Source organism: Bufo bufo, chromosome 8 (genome assembly GCF_905171765.1).
Source record: "Bufo bufo chromosome 8, aBufBuf1.1, whole genome shotgun sequence".
Classification (NCBI taxonomy): Eukaryota; Metazoa; Chordata; class Amphibia; order Anura; family Bufonidae; genus Bufo; species Bufo bufo.
The window spans coordinates 105398020-105421237 of record NC_053396.1 but is presented as its reverse complement, the minus strand read 5'-3'; the positions used below and the strand labels follow the sequence as shown (position 1 = coordinate 105421237).

The window sequence follows — 23218 nt, the reverse complement described above, 5'->3', positions numbered from 1 at the left end:
CAGAAAGAGCAGATCTGTAGGGCCGCTACTTGGAAATCCCCTTGTACTTTCTTTCGCCATTACAAGCTAGATCTAGACTCCAAGGATCAGCTATCCTTTGGTAGGAAAGTTTTACAGGCTGTAATCCCTCCCTAGACTACTTCTATTCTAGCCTTCTCTCAAGGGTTCTGTCATGGGCATAAGGGAAATATAAGATTACACTCACCGGTAATCACTTTTCCATGAGCCCATGACAGCACCCGCTACTTATTCCCTCCCCCCCCCAAAAAAAAGAAGCGTTCTTGGGATGTTCTATATGTTTTGGGACAGGTTCTCGCAACTAACTGGTGGATAGAGGCCGGGTCCCTCCTTAAGAAGCTCTCCACGGAAGTTCCTGTTTCCTGTCCTGGATGGAGGCGGAGTGCTGTCATGGGCGCTGTCATGGACTCATGGAAAAGTGATTACCGGTGAGTGTAATCTTATATTTTTGGCGCAAGAAACCATAACAACCGGCATAGGAAAAAAATCTTCTTCTTTTATTTTCTTAGTTAAAAAACATATACAGTCGTGGCCAAAAGTTTTGAGAATGACACAAATATTAGTTTTCACAAAGTTTGCTGCTAAATTGCTTTTAGATCTTTGTTTCAGTTGTTTCTGTGATGTAGTGAAATATAATTACACGCACTTCATACGTTTCAAAGGCTTTTATCGACAATTACATGACATTTATGCAAAGAGTCAGTATTTGCAGTGTTGGCCCTTCTTTTTCAGGACCTCTGCAATTCGACTGGGCATACTCTCAATCAACTTCTGGGCCAATTCCTGACTGATAGCAACCCATTCTTTCATAATCACTTCTTGGAGTTTGTCAGAATTAGTGGGTTTTTGTTTGTCCACCCGCCTCTTGAGGAATGACCACAAGTTCTCAATGGGATTAAGATCTGGGGAGTTTCCAGGCCATGGACCCAAAATGTCAACGTTTTGGTCCCCGAGGCACTTAGTTATCACTTTTGCCTTATGGGACGGTGCTCCATCGTGCTGGAAAATGCATTGTTCTTCACCAAACTGTTGTTGGATTGTTGGAACAAGTTGCTGTTGGGGGGTGTTTTGGTACCATTCTTTATTCATGGCTGTGTTTTTGGGCAAAATTGTGAGTGAGCCCACTCCCTTGGATGAGAAGCAACCCCACACATGAATGGTCTCAGGATGCTTTACTGTTGGCATGACACAGGACTGATGGTAGCGCTCACCTTTTCTTCTCCGGACAAGCCTTTTTCCTGAAGCCCCAAACAATCGGAAAGAGGCTTCATCTGAGAATATGACTTTCCCCCAGTCCTCAGCAGTCCATTCACCATATTTTCTGCAGAAGATCAATCTGTCCCTGATGTTTTTTTTGGAGAGAAGTGGCTTCTTTGCTGCCCTTCTTGACACCAGGCCATCTTCCTAAAGTCTTCGCCTCACTGTGCGTGCAGATGCGCTCACACCTGCCTGCTGCCATTCCTGAGCAAGCTCTTCACTGGTGGCACTCCGATTCCGCAGCTAAATCCTCTTTAGGAGACGATCCCGCGCTTGCTGGACTTTCTTGGATGCCCTGAAGCCTTCTTAACAAGAATTGAACCTCTTTCCTTGAAGTTCTTGATGATCCTATAAATTGTTGATTGAGGTGCAATCTTAGTAGCCACAATATCCTTGCCTGTGAAGCCATTTTTATGCAACGCAATGATGGCTGCACGCGTTTCTTTGCAGGTCACCATGGTTAACAATGGAAGAACAATGATTTCAAGCATCACGCTCCTTTTAACAGGTCAAGTCTGCCATTTTAACCCAATCAGCCTGACATGACGAGCACAAGGCTGGAGATCATTAACATTCTCACCTGAGTTAACAAGACGATTACTGAAATGATCTCAGCAGGTCCTTTAATGACAGCAATGAAATGCAGTGGAAAGGTTTTTTTTGGGATTAAGTTAATTTTCATGGCAAAGAAGGACTATGCAATTCATCTGATCACTCTTCATAACATTCTGGAGTATATGCAAATTGCTATTATAAAAACTTAAGCAGCAACTTTTCCAATTTCCAATATTTATGTAATTCTCAAAACTTTTGGCCACGACTGTAAATAAAATAAAATAATGCAAATAAAAATGAGACAATGCGTTCCGGGGATCAACAGGTCCACTTCATCAGGTCGGGGTTGCATACAAAGTCATGTGTGGATTGTGGAAATAAATACCCTAATGCAGAAGGCGCCAAAATACAAGGGGGGGTGTCCATGTAAGAATAGAAATGGTCAAAATGATGGACTTTGTAGTAAAAGTAAAGAAGTCATATTTAAATATGATTCAAATATGATTCAATAGTAAAATAAAGGCTTAATGTGGAAGGGCAAATTGTAATAATGTGATATATACAGGGTGGATAAAAATCTATGATTTAAAAAAAAAATATATCAAAAAAATCTGATTTTATTTTTAATTTTTATTTAAATCTGATTTTTTTGTTATATAAAATGCTTTTTGAGGAAAATATATTACCATCCAAAGGTTATTCCATCATGAAATAAAGATTCGTTTTTTAATTATGTAGAATAAGGCTGTACGTGGACTCCTATATTGTTGAATGGATTAGGCAGTGGCTGAGGGACAGACAACAGAGGGTTGTAGTCAATGAAGTATATTCAGACCATGTCTTGTTACCAGTGGGGTATCTCAGGGATCTGTTCTGGGACCTATATTGTTTAATACAGGGCTCGACAAATCCCAGGTGCCAGGTCGCCATGGCAACCAGGAATTTGGTCCTGGCGCTTGGGTATTTGTCAGCCCGTTTTCAAAGATGCACTCTCGGCGCGCACCATGGTTTCCTGAGCCGGCACAGTGGAGAAGGAGAGGAGTCCCTCCCTCCCCACTGTGCGCGGCTGCCACTGGCCACTAAGAACAGAGTAGAAGGAGGAGAGGAGGGACTGTGGCCACTGCGCCACCAATGAATGCCTGAATACCAATGTGCCGGCCATATCCCGGCCCCTATGACTGCACGCTGTGAACCGCGCAATTAACCCCTCAGTTGAGGGGTTAATCGCGCGGATCACAGCGTCCTGTCAGAGGTCGGGTGCCGGGAATGTTTGTCTGCATTGGTGGCAGTGGGCAGTTCCGATCGGAGTCCCAGCAGTGTAATGCTGGGGCTCCGATCGGTTACCATGACAGCCAGGAGTCACGCTACTGAAGTCCTGGCTGCGATGGTATGTTAGTGAGCAGCATTATACTCACGTGCGCCGTGGCCGCCGGGCGCTCCTTCTTCTGTCTGTGCGGCTCATTGCTAATGCTTATAGCATTAGCAATGCGCCGCACAGACCTATGAGAAGAAGGAGCTCCCGGCGATCACGGTGCACGCGAGTATAATGCTGCTCACTAACATACCATCGCAGCCAGGACTTCAGTAGCGTCCTGGCTGCCATGGAAACCGATCGGAGCCCCAGCATTACACTGCTGGGACTCCGATCGGAACTGCCCACTGCCACCAATGATGGGGGGGGGGGGAGGGGGACCCTGTGGCCACTGCCACCAATGATTAATACTGGGGAGGGAGGGGGGGTGGGTTTGTTACCAGAGGGGGCTGATGAGGGGCTGATCAGAGGGGGGCGGCTGATCAGAGGCTGGGGGGGGGCACATGAGAGGCTGGGGGGGGCACATGAGGGGCTGACTGCCATGGTCAGCTCCCTGCTGTTGTGTGCACAAAGCACAGGGCAGCAGGGAGAGTGTAAAGTCCTATTCACCCTAATAGAGCTCTATTAATATAGATTTTATGACGCGGCTTTGCCTGGCTCCTAACTTTTTTAGCTGGCTCCTAGATTCCAAGGAAATTTGTCAAGCCCTGGTTTAATATCTTTATCAGCGAAATTGCCGAAGGCCTCGATGGTAAGGTGTGTCTTTTTGCTGATGACACAAAGATTTGTAACAGGGTTGATGTTCCTGGAGGGATACACCAAATGGAAAAGGATTTAGGAAAACTAGAGCAATGGTCAGAAATCTGGCAACTAAAATGTAATGTTGATAAGTGCAAGATAATGCACCTGGGGCGTAAAAACCCAAGAGCAGAATATAAAATCAGTGATACAGTCCTAACCTCAGTATCTGAGGAAAGGGATTTAGGGGTCATTATTTCAGAAGACTTAAAGGTAGGCCGACAATGTCATAGAGCAGCAGGAAATGCTAGCAGAATGCTTGGGTGTATAGGGAGAGGCATTACCAGTAGAAAGAGGGAGGTGCTCATGCTACAGAGGTGCTACAGAGCACTAGTGACACCTCATTTGGAGTATATTGGGCAGACTAGATGGGCCAAAGGGTTCTTATCTGCCAACACATTCTATATGTGTAATTTTTTTGGTAAATAAATTCCATTAATCCATTCACAATGTCATGCTCTTCCAGAGGTTTTTGTAAGATTATTGGGCAGTTTCTCTGCCTACAAGATATTATCACAGATGTTTGGTTTACTTTTGCAGTTCTCAAAACGGAATTTGACTCAGCAGAGATCACATGACTCTTCTTCACAGCAAAAATGTTATAACATGAACAGAGTTGAGAAAAAGACCTTAAAGGGCAGGAGCTTCATCGTCGTCACTGGGCATGCGCCGAGCCCAGTGACTTCCGATGCTCGCTCTCCCCTCAGTCTCCAGCAAATCGCACTGGCGCAGCCCTCAGTGGGTACTGCGTCTGCGCGAGACTTCGCTCGGCCGTCAGGGAGGGGGAGGAGAGGGATGAGACGCTGTGGGCGGTTAGGGATTCTGGAGGAAGGCGTTTTGGGCACTGTAAGAGGGGCGTTACTGGGCACACAAAGGGGAACATAACGCCCCTCTGGGCACCTTCAGGGTTAATTTGCATAATTATAAAAGTCGTTTTTCTGCAAAACTACTGGACGGATTACAATATAGAACAGCACAGCCGATTCAAGGTAAGCTGTGGAGCATGACATGTTTAAAATCCGAATTTGGGTTATGAGAGGTGACAGAATCTCTTTAATCCTAACTTCTACAAACCTATGAATGCAGAATCAACCTAATCAAACTAATATGAAAAGTTATTCTAAAAATCTTCATCTACTTGCATATTATAAGTTATACCAGCAAGAATTAGTCTTTATGTAGAAAACTATGATTTAAATCAAGCCTTACGGACTAGTGATTTATATACATGACGCCCGCTACGCGTGTGAGCAGGCGCCATCTTTGCACTTTGCTCCAGTGCCGTAGATGTATGGCGCAGGTAGCGAAGGTGTTAACAGTTTTTTAAAGAGATTTTCTCATAATGCATTAGTTAAAGGGCATCTGTCGCATATATTAAAACATCATTTTTCTCAGCAATGCGGGCACATATGAACATGGGACCAACACAGATGTCTATAGCTGCCAAGCGCACATGTACCAGGTCAGCCAGTGACATAGGTGGAAATCTGCTGACAGATGCCCTCTAATTTACACACATCTTTTTTTATTTCTCCCCCCCCCCCCGTTTTCAACTCCATAAAGGAAGAGTTTGCTTTATTGGGATTGCCATGCCATCTTTTTTCATTTTGGGATGCTACATGGCCTATTTCCTTTGTTTCGAGCACCACTGTTTACACTATATGGCATTAACTACTAACGTGATTATTGAATTCTGTCTCCGTTTGGATGGTGCCATCTTGTATTTATTCTTCTTGTTTGGGTTGAATTTCATTTATTAATGTGCTTACAAATGGTTTAATGTACAGAATCTGTATACATTTTATGTTCAGACCCAATTTTATTTTATTTTTTCGAACCAATTGACTTGAAATGTCGTACTTTTATTCCAGCCACCTCTCGGCATGTTTGCTGTGCTGCCGCCGGAACTCCGGCCCGCCCCTATTATAGTCAATGGGGCCGGAGTGGTAGTCCAGGGTCACGCGTGCACTAGCGGTATCATGGATCCGACAGGCTGTTCACCCGCCGGAACAGCCTGCCGGAGTTCCTTGCCACTAGTGTGAAAGTAGCCTAAGAGATCAGGGATACAAGACATGTACCGAAATTCAGACCCTCTCTCCCAAACTTCAAAGACACTTACATGTTAGGTCTAGATGTTCTAATTCAATCTAGTCCTAGAAAACATACATAAGAAGAATACAATTATATATAGTACGCTTATCTTATTGGAGTCATTCTTTTTCCTCGTCTTCTCCATTCATCCCAGACCACCATTATGACATCTTCCAGCCTTAGATAATCTCTCCTGCAAGTACATATTAGGCTCCTCGCTTTTTCATTATCCTCCCCACCTTCTCAATGCAAACTCCCTATTCTCATTCCCTAAAATTGTCATCCTGCTGATACACCTAATGCTGTTTTGCCAAGTGCACCAAATACTGTACTTCAGAGAAAAGGGACTTACAGACGGTGCCCACTACCATAACTTGTGCCACACATGTCCTTCCTCAAAAATAATTGTGCCCAGCAGTAATAATGTTCCATGCAGATACTGCCCCTGGCACTAATAATTTACAGTGCTCTGAAAAATAAGTTGTGCAAGTAGTTCATCTAAAAAACAAAACGGGAGTGCGTTCAACAGTAAAAGTCCTCTCCTACAGCTACCTAAAAGTAACTGCCAACCAGAATGGCTTCAGTATTAATAGTACTTCCCCATAGTACCCACAAAAGGTTCTGTGCAATGGTGCCCCCAATAGTAATAATGCTCCTATAGTGTGCCCTTGTTAGTAAGTGCTCCCCATAGTAACAATGTAACCCCACAGTGCCCCCATTAGTGTGGCTTAATTTGACTCACCACAAAGAGATAATTGAAAAAAGAAGCCATTACTCGCCTCACTCCCGTTCTCTTGCTGTCAGTGGTGCGGTTCAGGCCAAAGGTCTCTTCCATCCTGCACTGTAAATCTGCCCATTCATAAGAGGATGAACGGGTGGTCAGTCTTAGGCTCCCATGCCCTGCTGCAGTATACAACTGTATCGCTGCCTGGTGTTAGTGCCCCCACTGATTACTGCAGAGAATTGCCAAGCATTGCCAGAGCTGCAGTCATCAGGTGACTATAGACTAGATCTTATTTTTGTGGAGACCAGTGTAGTCAACTGTTGGACTTCTCAGGTACTTGTGGTATGTATGAATAGCTTCTTCCTCAAAAGGTACTGATTCCAATTGCTGGGGATTGGAATATCAGTTAAGTGTTTGTTGTTCTTCTCCAAGGAAGAATTGGTCATAACTTGACGAGCTTTAATTAAAATGCGAAATAATATTTTAATTATTTTTAGTTTTTATTCATACTGTGTTTTTACTTTATTGTACTCTGTCTGCAGAAAATGTATTTGCCATACTTTTTTTTTTGTAGCTTGATCATTTATTGATCATTTTGTTTTTCTGTTTGTTCGTCTTCTAGTTCGGCAACACTTGCTACTGCAACTCTGTTCTACAAGCACTTTATTTTTGTCGTCCGTTTCGGGAAAAAGTTCTGGCATACAAGGTCCAGCCACGGAAGAAGGAAAGCTTACTCACATGCTTGGCGGACCTGTTTAACAGCATTGCCACGCAAAAGAAGAAAGTGGGGGTCATACCTCCCAAGAAATTCATCTCCAGATTGAGGAAAGAAAATGGTATGCTAATAAATCCAAAGTGCGTTATTGTCCTCAGTAATGTGTAAGACAAACTGTTTCTTAGTTCACAGGTCACCAACCATAGTCGCCACCCGAAATAATCAAGTAGATAATGCTACATTAATATTTCAGAGAGTTCCCTAATCCATACCTATTATCTAAATGTATTACCAGTGCGGATGTGACGGTAATAGTTACCAGGCAACAGGAACAGGTAGTAAAGGTTGGGCAGCCTGTCCAGGTTTTCCAGGTAATGGCTGCATGCATGGGATCTTCTACTAACATCAGGTGGTATCGCTAGTAGAACATACCTGGCGCTGAAGAGATAAAAAAAAACTCTCCATAATCCAGGTGCTGCAGGACATACAGTATCTTACAAAAGTGAGTACACTTTTCTCATTTTTGTAAAAAATTTATTTTATTCTTTTTTTCATGATACAACACTTTGATACAATGTAGTCAGTGTACAGTTTGTATAACAGTGTTAATTTGCGGTGCCCTCAACATAACTCAACACACAACCATTAATGTCTAAACCGCTGGTAACAAAAGTGAGTACACCCCTAAGTGAAAAAGGCCAAATTGTACCCAGTGTGTCAGTATTTTGTGTGGCCACCATTATGTCACGGATGGTGTACAGGAAACAAGACAATACCATATAAACAATGTCTCTCTGGATCCACAACTAAGGAACAAAGGGAGACCCCTGCAATAGACCTGCCGCTCTCCCTCACTGCTCAGCCTATGCGAACACCCCAAAGGTGGATGGCCGCATATCCACGTTCCTCGGCTATCTATTACCTGAAGACCCTACAATAGTGAAGGGACACGACCACCGGCTCCCTACACTGACACGGAGGGAGTCAGGGTCACCTGGATCCAGAAAAGACAAAATCATAAATACATAAACAGCACTTATCTTGCAGACGACTGAGGACTGGGAACTGGGAACAGCATGCACACACACTCCAGGAAGTTGTATCAGCCGCACACTACTGCATTATGGGGAGGAACTTAAAGGGTAGCAATCAGTCCAACTGCATGACAGCTGAGAGACTAACGAGATGAGAAACTAAACCAAAACAAAGAAATTCAAGGAGGAGGATCTGAGAAGCTCCTGTGAGCGCTTCTCAGCTGTCTGGCTGTGACAGTACCCCTCCCTCTAGGAGTGGACTCCGGACACTCAGAGCCCACCTTCTCAGGATGGGACCTATGGAAAGCCCTGATGAGACGAGAGGCCTTAATGTCTGTCACTGGGACCCACATCCTCTCCTCAGGACCGTAACCCTCCCAATGAACGAGGTACTGGAGGGAACCGCGGACAAGACGAGAATCCACAATCCTAGAGACCTGAAATTCAAGATTTCCATCAACCATAATCGGAGGAGGAGGCAAAGGCGAGGGTACAATAGGTTGAACATAAGGTTTCAATAAAGACTTATGAAAAACATTATGGATCTTCCAAGTCTGAGGAAGATCAAGACGGTAGGCAACAGGATTGATGACAGACAGGATCTTGTAAGGCCCAATAAACCTAGGACCCAACTTCCAGGAGGGAACCTTCAATTTGATATTCTTGGTAGACAACCACACCAGATCACCAACATTCAGGTCCGGACCAGGCACACGTCTCTTATCCGCCACACGCTTATATCTCTCACTCATGCTCTTTAGATTATCCTGAATCTTTTGCCAAATAGATGACAAAGACGAGGAGAATCTGTCCTCATCAGGCAAACCAGAAGAGCCCTCTCCCGAGAAAGTCCCAAACTGCGGATGGAACCCATATGCACCAAAAAATGGTGACTTATCAGAGGACTCCTGACGACGGTTATTTAAAGCAAACTCAGCAAGGGACAAAAAAGAACACCAATCCTCCTGATTCTCCGCCACAAAACAGCTCAGATATGTCTCCAGATTCTGATTGACGCGCTCTGTCTGGCCATTCGACTGCGGATGGAAAGCAGAAGAGAATGACAACCGAACCCCCAAGCGAGAACAGAAAGCCTTCCAGAATCTGGAAACAAACTGCGTGCCCCTATCAGAGACTGTCTGAAGGAATCCCATGCAATTTGACAATGTGGTCAATAAATGCCTGCGCCAGCGTCTTAGCATTGGGCAGACCAGGAAAAGGGATAAAATGCACCATTTTGCTAAAACGGTCCACCACCACCAGAATCACAGACTTCCCCGAGGAACGAGGCAAGTCCGTTATGAAGTCCATGGACAGATGTGTCCAAGAACGGGAAGGAATGGGCAAAGGAAGGAGAGGACCTGATGGCCGTGAGTGAGGGACCTTGGCACGAGCGCAAGTCTCGCAAGCTGCCACAAAACCCTTAACCGACTTACGAAGCGCAGGCCACCAGAATCTCCGAGCGATGAGATCCAGTGTGGCTCTTTCCCCCGGGTGCCCAGCAAGGACCGTGTCGTGGTGTTCTTTAAAAATCTTGTGTCTCAAAGCGAGAGGCACAAACAACTTCCCAGGAGGACAAAGATCAGGAGCTTCTGACTGGGCTGCCTGCACCTCTGCCTCCAATTCAGGAAAAAGAGCAGAGACCACCACACCTTCAGCCAAAATGGGACCCGGGTCTTCAAAATTCCCACCTCCCGGAAAACAACGTGACAGGGCATCTGCCTTCACATTCTTAACCCCAGGGCGGAACGTAACAACAAAATTAAACCTTGAAAAGAACAAAGACCATCTGGCCTGTCTCGGGTTCAGACGCTTGGCTGACTCAAAGTAGGCCAGATTTTTATGGTCAGTAAACACGGTAATAGGGTGTCTGGCTCCCTCTAGCCAATGGCGCCATTCCTCAAAAGCCAACTTGATGGCCAACAATTCCCTATCTCCCACATCATAATTTCTCTCTGCGGAGGAGAGTTTCTTTGAGAAAAAGGCACACGGTTGCCATTTGGCAGGAGAGGAACCCTGAGACAAGACCGCACCCACCCCTACCTCAGAAGCATCAACCTCAACTATGAAGGGTAACGAAATATCAGGTTGAACTAGGATGGGGGCGGAAGCAAAACTCTCCTTGATATTAGAAAAGGCCTTACGCGCCTCTACCGACCAGGAAGAAAAATCTACCCCCTTTCTGGTCATATCAGTGAGTGGTTTAACAACAGAGGAATAATTCAAAATAAATTTCCTGTAATAATTGGCAAAGCCCAAAAAACGCATCAGCGCCTTCTGATTCTCAGGAAGCTCCCACTCAAGCACAGCGCAGACCTTCTCGGGGTCCATGCGAAAACCAGAAGCGGAGACAAGAAACCCCAGAAATTGGATTTCTGGAACCGCAAACACACATTTTTCCAGTTTCGCGTATAATTTATTCTCCCGCAGGATGAGCAAGACCTGACGTAAGTGTTCCTTATGAGTCTTGAAATCAGGAGAAAAAATCAAAATGTCATCCAAATACACTAATACAAATTTTCCCATTAAATGATAAAAAATGCTGTTGACGAAATGCTGAAAAACGGCTGGGGTATTCATCAAACCAAAAGGCATAACCAAATTCTCAAAATGGCCCTCAGGGGTATTGAAAGCAGTCTTCCATTCGTCTCCTTCTCTGACCCTAACCAGGTTGTATGCCCCTCTTAGGTCTAATTTGGAAAAGACTTTAGCCCCAACAACCTGGTTAAACAGGTCCGGGATCAGAGGAAGCGGATAAGGATCACGAATAGTGATACTGTTCAGCTCCCTGAAATCCAGACAAGGTCTTAAAGAACCATCTTTTTTCTTAACAAAGAAAAAACCAGCGGCAACAGGTGACTTCGAGGGTCGTATGTGTCCTTTTCTCAGACTCTCAGAGATATAAGCCCGCATAGCGACCCTCTCAGGTTGGGAGAGATTGTATAAACGAGATTTAGGCAGCTTGGCGCCTGGGATGAGATTAATAGGGCAATCATACTCCCTGTGCGGAGGTAAACCCTGAACTCCACTCTCAGAGAAGACATCCAAAAATTCAGAGAGGAAAGGTGGTACAGTCTTAGTAGAAACCTCAGAAACAGATGTTATGAGGCAATTCTCTCTGCAAAAGTCACTCCAACCATTTATTTGCCTCGCTTGCCAATCAATGGTGGGGTTATGTTTAGTGAGCCAGGGTAGCCCCAACACTAGAGGAGTAGGCAAACCGCTAAGGACGAAACATGACACATCCTCAACATGAGCATCACTCACAATTAAACGGATATTGCGAACTATGCCCTTTAATGATTTCTGAGAAAGTGGAGCTGAATCAATAGCAAAAACAGGAATATCTCTTCCCAAAGTGCATACCTGGAAACCATGAGTTATTGCAAATTGATTATCAATGAGGTTGACAGCTGCTCCACTATCCACAAAAATCTCACAAAAAATGCTCTTGCTCTCTAGCGCCACCCTAGCAGGCAGGACAAAACGGAAACTACAAGCAAACGGAAAACCTTCAATTTCCACCTCAACCCTGCCAATAGTAACAGACGGAACATTTTTAAAAGATTTTTTCCTTTTTGTCTCTATTACTCCCAAAAAACTGCCTGAATCTCCTAGAGGGACAAACATTTGCCAGATGATTTATACCTCCACAACAAAAACAAACCCTCCCCTGCGGGCTGAATCTTCTATTGTCAGAGGCAATCAACCCCAGCTGCATGGACTCCTGCTCAGAAGGGGCTGACAGCGACTGAGACCCCTGCGCACAGAAAGAGACCGCTGCACTGTCCCGGGACTGAGTATGACAGGAAGGAGAGATCTCTCCTCTCTCACTAAGACGCCTGTCAATACGAACGGCCTGAGACATAGCAGAATCCAAGGAGGTAGGTCTTTCATGAAAGGCAAATGCATCTTTCAATCCTTCAGAAAAACCATAGCAAAATTGACTTCGGAGTGCAGCATCATTCTAACCCGTATCTGCTGCCCATCTCCGAAATTCTGAACAGTATATCTCTGCGGATTGTTTACCCTGGCATAACAGACGTAGTCTAGACTCAGCCAGAGCAATACGATCCGGATCATCATATATCTGACCCAGGGCTAAAAAGAATTCATCCACTGAACGAAGGGGCCGTGCCCCCTCCGGCAGCGAAAAGGCCCAGGACTGAGCGTTACCCCTGAGCAGCGATATAATGATCCCCACCCTCCGTTCTTCATCACCAGAAGAATGGTGAAGAAGGCGAAAATGGAGTTTGCAAGCCTCTCTAAAACGCACAAAATTCTCACTACCCCCGGAGAACGTATCCGGGAGCGAGATCTTAGGCTCAGCACAAACTCCATGAACGCAAGCTGAACCGGTCACTTGAAACTGAGAAAAAGTCTTACGGAGATCAGCTACCTCCAAAGAAAGACCCTGAAAGCGTTCAGCCAAAAGTGAAACCGGATCCATGCTTGAGACGGTTTTGGGCGGCTGATAATGTCACGGATGGTGTACAGGAAACAAGACAATACCATATAAACAATGTCTCTCTGGATCCACAACTAAGGAACAAAGGGAGACCCCTGCAATAGACCTGCTGCTCTCCCTCACTGCTCAGCCTATGCGAACACCCCAAAGGTGGATGGCCGCATATCCACGTTCCTCGGCTATCTATTACCTGAAGACCCTACAATAGTGAAGGGACACGACCACCGGCTCCCTACACTGACACGGAGGGAGTCAGGGTCACCTGGATCCAGAAAAGACAAAATCATAAATACATAAACAGCACTTATCTTGCAGACGACTGACTACTGAGGACTGGGAACTGGGAACAGCATGCACACACACTCCAGGAAGTTGTATCAGCCGCACACTACTGCATTATGGGGAGGAACTTAAAGGGTAGCAATCAGTCCAACTGCATGACAGCTGAGATAGACTAACGAGATGAGAAACTAAACCAAAACAAAGAAATTCAAGGAGGAGGATCTGAGAAGCTCCTGTGAGCGCTTCTCAGCTGTCTGGCTGTGACACATTATTTTCCAGCACTGCCCTAACTCTCTTGGGTATGGAGTTTCACAGGTTGATACTGGGATCCTCTTCCACTCCTCCATGACGACATCACGGAGTTGGCGGATGTTAGAGACCTTCCACCGTCCATTTGAGGATGCCCCACAGATGCTCAATAGGGTTTAGGTCTGGAGACATGCTTAGCCAGTCCAGCACCTTTACCCTTAGTTTCTTTAGCAAGGCAGTGGTCTTCTTTGAGGTGTGTTTAGGGTCATTATCATGTTGGAATACTGTCCTGTGGCCCATTTTCCGAAGGGACGGGATCATGCACTGCTTCAGTATGTCACAGTACATGTTGGCATTCGTGGTTCCCTCAATGAACTGTAGCTCCCCACAGCCGGCAGCAGTCATGCAGCCCTAAACCATGATACTTTCACCACCATGCTTGATTGTAGACAACATACATATACAGTCTTTGTATTCCTCCTCACCTGGTTGCCGCCACACATGCTTGACACCATCTGAACCAAACGAGGACATGGTTCTAGTAATCCATGTTCTTAGTCTGCTTGTCTTCAGCAAACTGTTTGCAGGCTTTCTTGTGCATCATCTTTAGAAGAGGCTTCCTTCTGGGATGACAGCCATGCAGACCAATTTGAGGCAGTGTGCGGCGTATGGTCTGAGCACTGACAGGCTGATCCCCCACCCCTATAACCTCTGCAGCAATGCTGGCAGCATTCATACGTCTATTTTGAAAAGACAACCTCTGGATATGACGCTGAGCACGTCCACTCAATTTCGTTGGTCGACCATGGCGAGGCCTTGTTCTGAGTGGAACCTGTCTTGTTAAACCGCTGTATGGTCTTGGCCACCATGCTGCTGCTCAGTTTCAGGGTGTTGGCAATCTTCTTATAGCTTAGGCCATCTTTATGTAGAGCAAAAATTATTTTTTTCAGATCCTCAGAGTTCTTTGCCATGAGGTGCCATGTTAAACTTCCAGGGAACAGTATGAGAGAGTGTTAAGCGATAACACCAAATTTACCACACCTGCTCACCAATCCCACCTGAGACCTTGTAACACTAACGAGTCACATGACAACCGGGAGGGAAAAATGACTAATTGGGCACAGCAGTTTAGACATTATTGGCTGTGTTGAGTTATGTTGAGGGCACCCCAAATTTACACTGTTATACAAGCTGTACACTGACTACTTTACATTGTATCAAAGTGTTGTATCTTCAGTGTTGTCCCATGAAGAGATATAATAAAATATTTACAAAAAATGTCAGGGGTGTACACACTTATGTGAGATACTGTAGTTAGGCCTCTTTCACACTTGCGTTGTTGGGATCCGGCATGCACTTCCGTTGCCGGAGGTGCCTGCCGGATCCGGAAAAACGCAAGTGTACTGAAAGCATTTGAAGACGGAACCGTCTTCCAAATGCTTTCAGTGTTACTATGGCACCCAGGACGCTATTAAAGTCCTGGTTGCCATAGTAGGAGCGGGGAGCGGGGGAGCGGTATACTTACAGTCCGGGCGGCTCCCGGGGCGCTCCAGAATGACGTCAGAGCGCCCCATGCGCATGGATGACGTGATCCATGCGATCACGTGATCCATGCGCTTGGGGCGCCCTGACGTCACTCTGGAGCGCCCCGGGAGCCGCACGGACGGTAAGTACACTGCTCCCCCGCTCCCCGCTACACTTACCATGGCTGTCAGTACTTTAGCGTCCCGGCAGCCATGGTAACCACTCTGAAAAAGCTAAATGTCGGCTCCGGCAATGCGCCGAAACGACGTTTAGCTTAAGGCCGGATCCGGATCAATGCCTTTCAATGGGCATTAATTCCGGATCCGGCCTTGCGGCAAGTGTTCCGGATTTTTGGCCGGAGCAAAAAGCGCAGCATGCTGCGGTATTTTCTCCGGCCAACAAACGTTCCGTACCGGAACTGAAGACATCCTGATGCATCCTGAACGGATTACTCTCCATTCAGAATGCATTAGGATAATCCTGATCAGGATTCTTCCGGCATAGAGCCCCGACGACGGAACTCTATGCCGGAAGACAATAACGCAGGTGTGAAAGAGCCCTTAGATGGGCATGCTCATATCTTCACTGATGGTAGTAGGTAATGATGAAGACCCCTCTACCTATTTGACCCATGGCATCAGATGAGGATGCAGTCCCTGATTAAACTTAGCCTACTCATATGGTAGAATGTGAAGCTGTAATCTCCATCCTCCTGACTACTGTGACCTGTTTTCCATGACTCACTTTTCCTGCTCCATTATCACAGGTGCTTAACTCCCCATGCAGTAATAGGCAACATTTTACTTGAACCCTCATTTCAGAATTGGTTTCTTGCCGTTCTCCTGTAAACCCCAAAAAACACATTTTAGGCACTATTAACCATCTCCGTAGTCATTTTCCTGGCTCCACGTCTCCCGCAGCACACAGGATCTGCATTTACATAAGATATGTGTCTGACGTGAAAAAACTGTATTACAGTTTTAGTAAATTAAAGGTTATAGACAGCTTTGGAGCATTGTTCTAATTAAATTTTATGTATTTGCCTTTTATTACAAACTATCAGAAGGACCCGGCTTTGCACGGGTATATTTCATCTATTTCATTTAATGTTTGTGTATGTCATTAAAATATATCAACAGTATCCCCCTTAACAGTGACCTATACAGTTCTACAGCACCCCACCCCCTTAACACTGACCTCCGTAGCTGATCGCCCCCTTAACTGTGACCTCCACAATTTTCTGTCCCCTTAACAGAGACCTCCACAGTGCCCGCCCCATTATCAGTGACCTCCACAGCAGCCCGCGCCTTTAAGGCTGGGTTCACACGGGCGTTACCGGTGCATTGCAGGAAAATAACATGGTTATAAGGGAAAATAATAGCATTCTGAATACAAAATGCTAAGTAAATTAGGGATGGAGGGGTTAAAAAATAAAAAAAGATAATTAAACTCACCTCATCCACTTGTTCGCGCAGCCTGGTTCGTCGTCTTTCTTCTTCTTTGAGGACCTGGGAGGAAAAGGACCTTTGGTGACTTCACTGCGCTCATCACATGGTCCATCACCATGGTGATGGACCATGTGATGAGCGCAGCGACGTCACCAAAGGTCCTTTTCCTCCCAGGTCCTCAAAGAAGTAAAAAGAAGACTAGTCGGGCTGCGCGAGCAAGTGGATGAGGTGAGTTTAATTATCTTTTTTTATTTTTTAACCCCTCCATCCCTAATTTACTTAGCATTCTGTATTAAGAATGCTATTATTTTCCCTTATAACCATGTTATAAGGGAAAATAATAAAGATCGGGTCCCGATCGTCACCTAGCAACCATGCATGAAAATCGCACCGCATCCGCACTTGCTTTCCGATGCTTGTGATTTTCACGCAGCCCCATTCACTTCTATGGGGCCTGCGTTGCGTGAAAAACGCACAATATAGAGCATGCTGCGATTTTCACGCAACGCACAATTGATGCGAGAAAATTACCGCTCACGTGCACAGCTCCATTGGAGTTAATGGGTCCGGATTCAGTGCGGACGCAATGCGTTCACCTCACGCATTGCACCCGCACGAAATTCTCGCCCGTGTGAAAGGGGCCTAACAGTGACCTCGACAGCATCCCGCCCCTTAACAGTGACCTCCACAGCGGCTGCCCCTTCATTAGTGACGTCCACAGTACCCCAGCTCCTTAACAGTGATTTACACAACACCCCATTCCCTTAACAGTGGCCTCTACAGCAATCTGCCCCTTAACACTGACCTCCATAGCGGACCGTCCCCTTAACTGTGACCTCCATAGCAGCCTGCTCCTAGGGTGGCCAGAGGTCCGGTTTTAGGCTGGACAGTCCAGCTTTCAGACTCCCTGTCCTCCGTCTGTCGCAGGGCCTGGACGGACACAGGGATTTTCTTTTGAACACCTCACTCTCATACAGCAGCACTGTGCTGTCTGAGTGTGAGCTGCAGGGAGAAAGTCACCCTCCCTCCCACCCCTGCAGCTGACAGAAGTTGATTTTTACCTTCATTTTTTTCAATCCCCGGTGGCTGCGGAGTGAAAGGGGGCGTGGCTTGGAGGGACCTTTGGAGCAGGGTTTTTAAGTCCGTCTTTTTTAGGGTGGCTTGAATGGCCACCCTACCTGCTCCCTGAACTGTGACCTCCACAGCACTCCGCTCCCTTAACAATGTCATTCACAGCTCCCTGCCCCTTTAAAGCTGACCTACAGCAGTGAAGAAAAATGGCTGGGTTGTTATGGAAACCTGGAGTAAAACTGTGTGTATGTGGAGACTAAGGGCATGTGAGCTTCTATTGGCTGATAAAGGGTCATGTGACCAGGCTTCTGTTGGTTAATGCATTTTTTGGGAATATCTCACGCAGGGATGTCCTTTTGAACAGCTCACTCTCAGACAGCAGCACTGTGCTGTCTGAGTGTGAGCTGCAGGGAGAAAGTCACCCTCCCTCCCACCCCTGCAGCTGACAGAAGTTGATTTTTACCTTCATTTTTTTTCAATTCCTGTCTGCTGTTGAGTGGTAGTGGGCGTGACCTAACCAAATGGGGGGGGGGTGGCTTAGCGGGACCAGGGGCGGGGTTTTTAAGTCTCTCTACCTGCCCCCTGAACTGTCACCTCACAGCACTCCTTTCCCTAACAGTGTCATCCACAGCGCCCTGCCCCTTTAAAGCTGACCTGCAGCAGTGAAGAAAAATGGCTGGGTTGTTATGGAAACCTGGTGTAAAACTGTGTGTATGTGGAGACTAAGGACCTGTGAGCTTCCATCTAGGGACATGTGACCGTGTGTATGGCAGTTGGGATATGAAGAGAAAGACCTGCACGCTTCTATTGGCTAATGTAGGTCATGTGATGTGCCATATTTGCATTTTTTAGAGCTGTGACACCCCCCACCCACAAGATTTCTATCCAGGTAGCAAAGGATGTATATACCAAGTTTTGTTGAAATCGATGGTTGTGTTTTTGAGTGATCGCGGAACATCCATATATACGGTATATAGATGTGGCTTTATTTGGCTTCTGTAGCTTCCATGTATCCCAGTACTTAGTAGGCTGCAGAATTTTGCACACTAGCAAATCTGTCAGAGAGCTGATCTTTGTGCTCGGTCTCCGGCCCCTCTTTGTCTTCTGGCTGATTGTCTAAGTACTGCAGCCACTTTATGGTTTACAATGCACAACTGCCATCCCAGCCATGCACTGTGCACGGACCATTCACTTGGATACCAGCTGCACTGCTTTAAAGGGAGTCTGTCACCACTATATGACCATGTACAGCACTTACATGGCGCTGTAGCACACCTATACAGGATTCTAGGAAAAACAACGTTTATTTCATATGCAAATGAGCACTCGCAAGTGCCCAGGGGCGGTGTTCAGTGTGTAGGTGCCCAGGCTGCTCTGCCTTTTTAACCGTTACTCCTCCCCCAGCCTCTTCCTTTGCCCGCCCTCCTGATCCCTTGTATCATCCCTAGGTTCGGCCGAGATCCCGCACCTGCGCACTGTTTTTGCCGGCTGGCGCATGCGCAATAGTTGAATTGATGCCCTACCCAAAATGGCCATTGCAGTGTGCATGTCCAGGCCCGACGAAGCAGTGCGCAGGCGCGGGATCTTGCGAGTGCTCATTTGCATATGAAATAAACGTTGTTTTTCCTAGAATCCTGTATAGGTGTGCTACAGCGCCATGTAAGTGCTGTATATGGTCATATAGTGGTGACAGACTCCCTTTAAACTTAAAGGGGTTTTCTGGGATTTTCATATTGAAGATGGCCTATCACCAATATGAGATTGGTGGGGACCCAGCACCCCTCCGATGAGAATTTAGAGAAAACTGTGGCTGGTGAGCCCTGTGAGCTGCGCTTGGTATTGTAGCTCAGCCCTTTCATTTGAATGGCCTGCGCCTAGGCCATGTGACCAATAAACGTGAAGTTACTGGCCTAGGAAGAGGCCTAAGCACTCGAGGAGCGCCGTGGCCTCTTCACACAGCTGATCGGCAAAGGTGCCCGAGTTGGACCCCCTACCGATCTGATATTGATGACCTAGGATGTCCTGAGAATAGGTCATCAATATCAAAATCCCAGAGAACCCCTTTAAAGGGACACTTCCATTTTTTTATATCACATATTAACAGCGTATATTATACGTGTGTGTGTGTGTGTGTGTATATATATATATATATTTACTTGACTCCCCTCACTCAGACCCTTCAATCCGACCAGAGAGGGAAAAGGGGATATGCAACTCAATTAGAGCATCACACATACATTACACTCCTCTTCTGTGGACACCTTTATACAGCCCCATCAGGAGAACACTAGACCTGTCATGCCATTGTCCTAATTCTATTAGTCTACTATTTCACTGGTAGATAGGTAATCCTATCTATATAGACGTGCTGACTGCTAAAGAAGGACAGTGTTTTGTAATTTTCAGTGACCTAGTACTGCTGAAATGAAAAATAAAAACCGCAAAATATTTTAAAATAATTCTGAATATTGAGTTTGATAGAAATGTCCCGTCAAGATCTGTGGGGTGATGACATATCCTCGTGATAGTCTATCTTTCTGTGTTGGAGAAAACCACTTTAATAGCCACAGCATAATTCAGTATGTCAGTTCAGCAGTTTTCAATATCATGACTGAATTTGGCCATGGGGAATCACGGGGTTCAGAGTTCAGGCTGGGGGGTGTGAGACTGAATAATGTTGAGAAACATGGATTTGATTCAGCAGAATGAGAAACACTGCCATCTTGTGGAGAATCGTGTGTACATCTGTTAGGCGCTATAGAAAATACTTGTATGTGTGCCTGATCAGCCGTAACATTAAATCCCACTTAACGGATGACATGAATAACGTTGATTTGTCTTGTGGCACTGATACCTGCACGAAGCAGGAGACTGCCCAGAGATGACTAAATATTGTTTTGTAGACCTGGAAAAATAATGATTTTTTTTTATCATTTGGGACCTGTCATGTCATATGAAATTTACCAGTTTCAGGAAAATTAATGCAGTTATAAAAAAATAAGTTATCCTAATGCAAGGCAGATAAGATGAAAGGGGTTTTCCACTTTTTTTTTTATACTCTGAATAGGTCATCAGAATCTGATTGGTGGGAGTCCAACACCCGGAACTCTCGCAGATACGGCGTGTGATAATGCAGCTGCATTCGCAGAACCGCCGCAACCTTCTCATAGCTTCCTCTAGGCCAGTAACAACACGTTCATCAGTCACGTGGCCTAGGCGCAGCTCAGCCCCATAGAAGTGAATGAGGCTGAGCGTGATACCGAGCACAGCCGCTACACAATGTACAGCGCTGTGCATGGTAAGCGAGGAGGCGGCTGTGCTCTTTGTAGCTCCGATGGCTGCCGTGGCTTCCTCACACAACTGATTAGTGAGGGTCTGACACTGGGAACCCCTACCATTCAGATTCTGGTGACCTAGCCTGAGGATAGGTTGTCAGAGAAAAAAAAAAGTCAGAAAACCCCTTTGACGGTCTGGTTAATGCACCTTGGCTTTTATAAATAGGGTAAACCATAGGTCAGCTCAGTATGCGGTTTATGTTGCAGGGAGCTATTAGGACAGCTGAAGATCCCAGAACAATTCCCCATTCCCATTTAAATTTTTCTATGGGGGAGAGTAGGGTATTGGGGCTAGGTTTTGTGTGATTTTGTGTAATTCAGTTTTAATGTCTTTTTGCAGAACTGTTTGACAACTACATGCAGCAGGATGCCCATGAGTTCTTAAACTACCTTCTCAACACTATTGCTGACCTGCTGCAAGAAGAAAAGAAACAGGAGAACCAGAATGGCAAGCTGCAGAACGGGAGCTTAGATCTTCAGGAGCCCGATAAGCCCGACCTCACCTGGGTTCATGAGATCTTCCAGGGGACTTTAACCAATGAAACCAGATGTCTTAACTGTGAAACTGTGAGTTGCGTGTACTAGACCAAGAACTGGTTCTGAAGATATCATCTACAGCTTCCTAGTAATCCAGGCTGTAATAATGTAATCATTGGTCTCCTCTAGGAGAACCACTCAACAAATATTCATTTCCTCTGTAGCGACCCTGATTAATGCTTTGTAAAGCTTCCACTAAAATCTGTGGGTGTCTGTAGACCTCAGGGGGTGACAATGGTCCCTCAGAGTAAGAGCTACTCTTTGCCGCAGCTCATTGCTCTGGCTTAGAGATGAGGGACCTGTTTAGAGGACTTGCCTTTGTTGCTTGAAAAGGGACCTGTCATGTTGAATCAGCTGCTCTACCGGCATGGAGGAGCTAAGCAGACTGATATTTAGTTTGTGGGAAAGGTTTTAATTTAATTTGGAATTTAATGATTTAATTCTCCGCTCGTTCATTAAAACTTCACATAAATCAATTGTACAAGTGAATGCAAGAAACTTTATAATATATCTCAGAGAAAATACTTATTTCTGATCCACTTTTCTTTACTCTTTTCCTGTACTGATCATGCGCCCTCAGTTTACTGGTAAAATCAGTCTTCAGAGAGATCAGGTTACATAGGTGCTGGAAGGAGAGAGAGGCAGAGTTACAGAGATGCTGAGTCTGGCTGTGGCTCTAGTAAGTTTTCTATTTTATCACTCACAGTGCTGGATTCACAGCTACACTGCTCAGTACTGCTGTATAATGTCCTCCATGCTGGTGCTTATGAGAGACAGCACAGCAGACAGTATACAGCTACTAGCTATGGGGAAACTGCTAATTAGAGGTAGAGTCTGCTCAGGGGAAAAGTGACAAAATATTATGTTATTCCTTATACATACACATGACTACTTTTTCTGTAGGCACCTAAACTGATCATTGGACTGAATGTATCCCACAAAAGTGTCTCTCTACTTAGCTTCTCTTGCTCTCTAACATTCTGTCCGCAACATGAGATTCCTCATAAAGAAGCAGTCCCACAAAATGTTAATTCTCTGCCATTAGAAAGGTACATGATGTAAACTGTAGTGAAAGTCATTGTTTTACCAGTGACTGTATTTGTGAATTATAACCTCTCTTCTGATCCTCAGCTGTGTCTTGTGACTTTCCAAATAACATAGCATATTATGTGTGGACAAGAAGTCAGTTTCTCTAAGTATTTCTATGGGAGCCTGAATGTCAGCCTTATAAGGAATGCATAGATAAGTAACTGACTTCCTGCCCTGTGTCAGGTGGAGAGGCAGAGTGTTGGTCACATGAGACCGCTAAGCATCAGAAGGGAGGTATAACTCACAAATATAGTCACCGCCAAGAAGTTAGGCTACTTTCACACTCGCGTTTTGTGCAGATCCGTCATGGATCCGTTCAGATAATACAACCGTCTGCATTCGTTCAGAACGGATCCGTTTGTATTATCTGTAACATAGCCAAGACGGATCCGTCTTGAACACCATTGAAAGTCAATGGAGGACGGATCCGTTTTCTATTGTGACCGATTGTGTCAGTGAAAACTGATCCGTCCCCATTGACTTACATTGTGTGCCAGGACTGATCCGTTTGGGTCAGTTTCATCATGCAAGCAGTGTTTTGGTGTCCGTCTCCAGAGTGGAATGGAGAAAAAATAAACGAACCAGCACCTCCACAATAAGTGAATATAAGAACGCAGGTGCACGCTACCTTGGCTAAAACACACTTGGATTAGTAGAACTACAGGTAACAGCACTCTGCTAGTCAATTGCACAAAGATATAAGCAAACACT

At 45.6% G+C, this 23218-nt stretch overlaps 1 protein-coding gene across 2 annotated transcripts in view; it reads left to right on the top strand.

Annotated features, from left to right (window-relative positions):
* Positions 1–23218, top strand: part of LOC120977147 (ubiquitin carboxyl-terminal hydrolase 12-like) — a 90507-nt gene that overhangs the window by 48636 nt on the left and 18653 nt on the right. For both annotated transcript variants that reach the window (XM_040404924.1, XM_040404925.1), the window contains 2 exons: positions 7378–7591; positions 21222–21448. In XM_040404924.1, coding sequence (XP_040260858.1) covers positions 7378–7591; positions 21222–21448 — 441 coding nt within the window. The remainder of the gene's footprint in view (positions 1–7377; positions 7592–21221; positions 21449–23218) is intronic.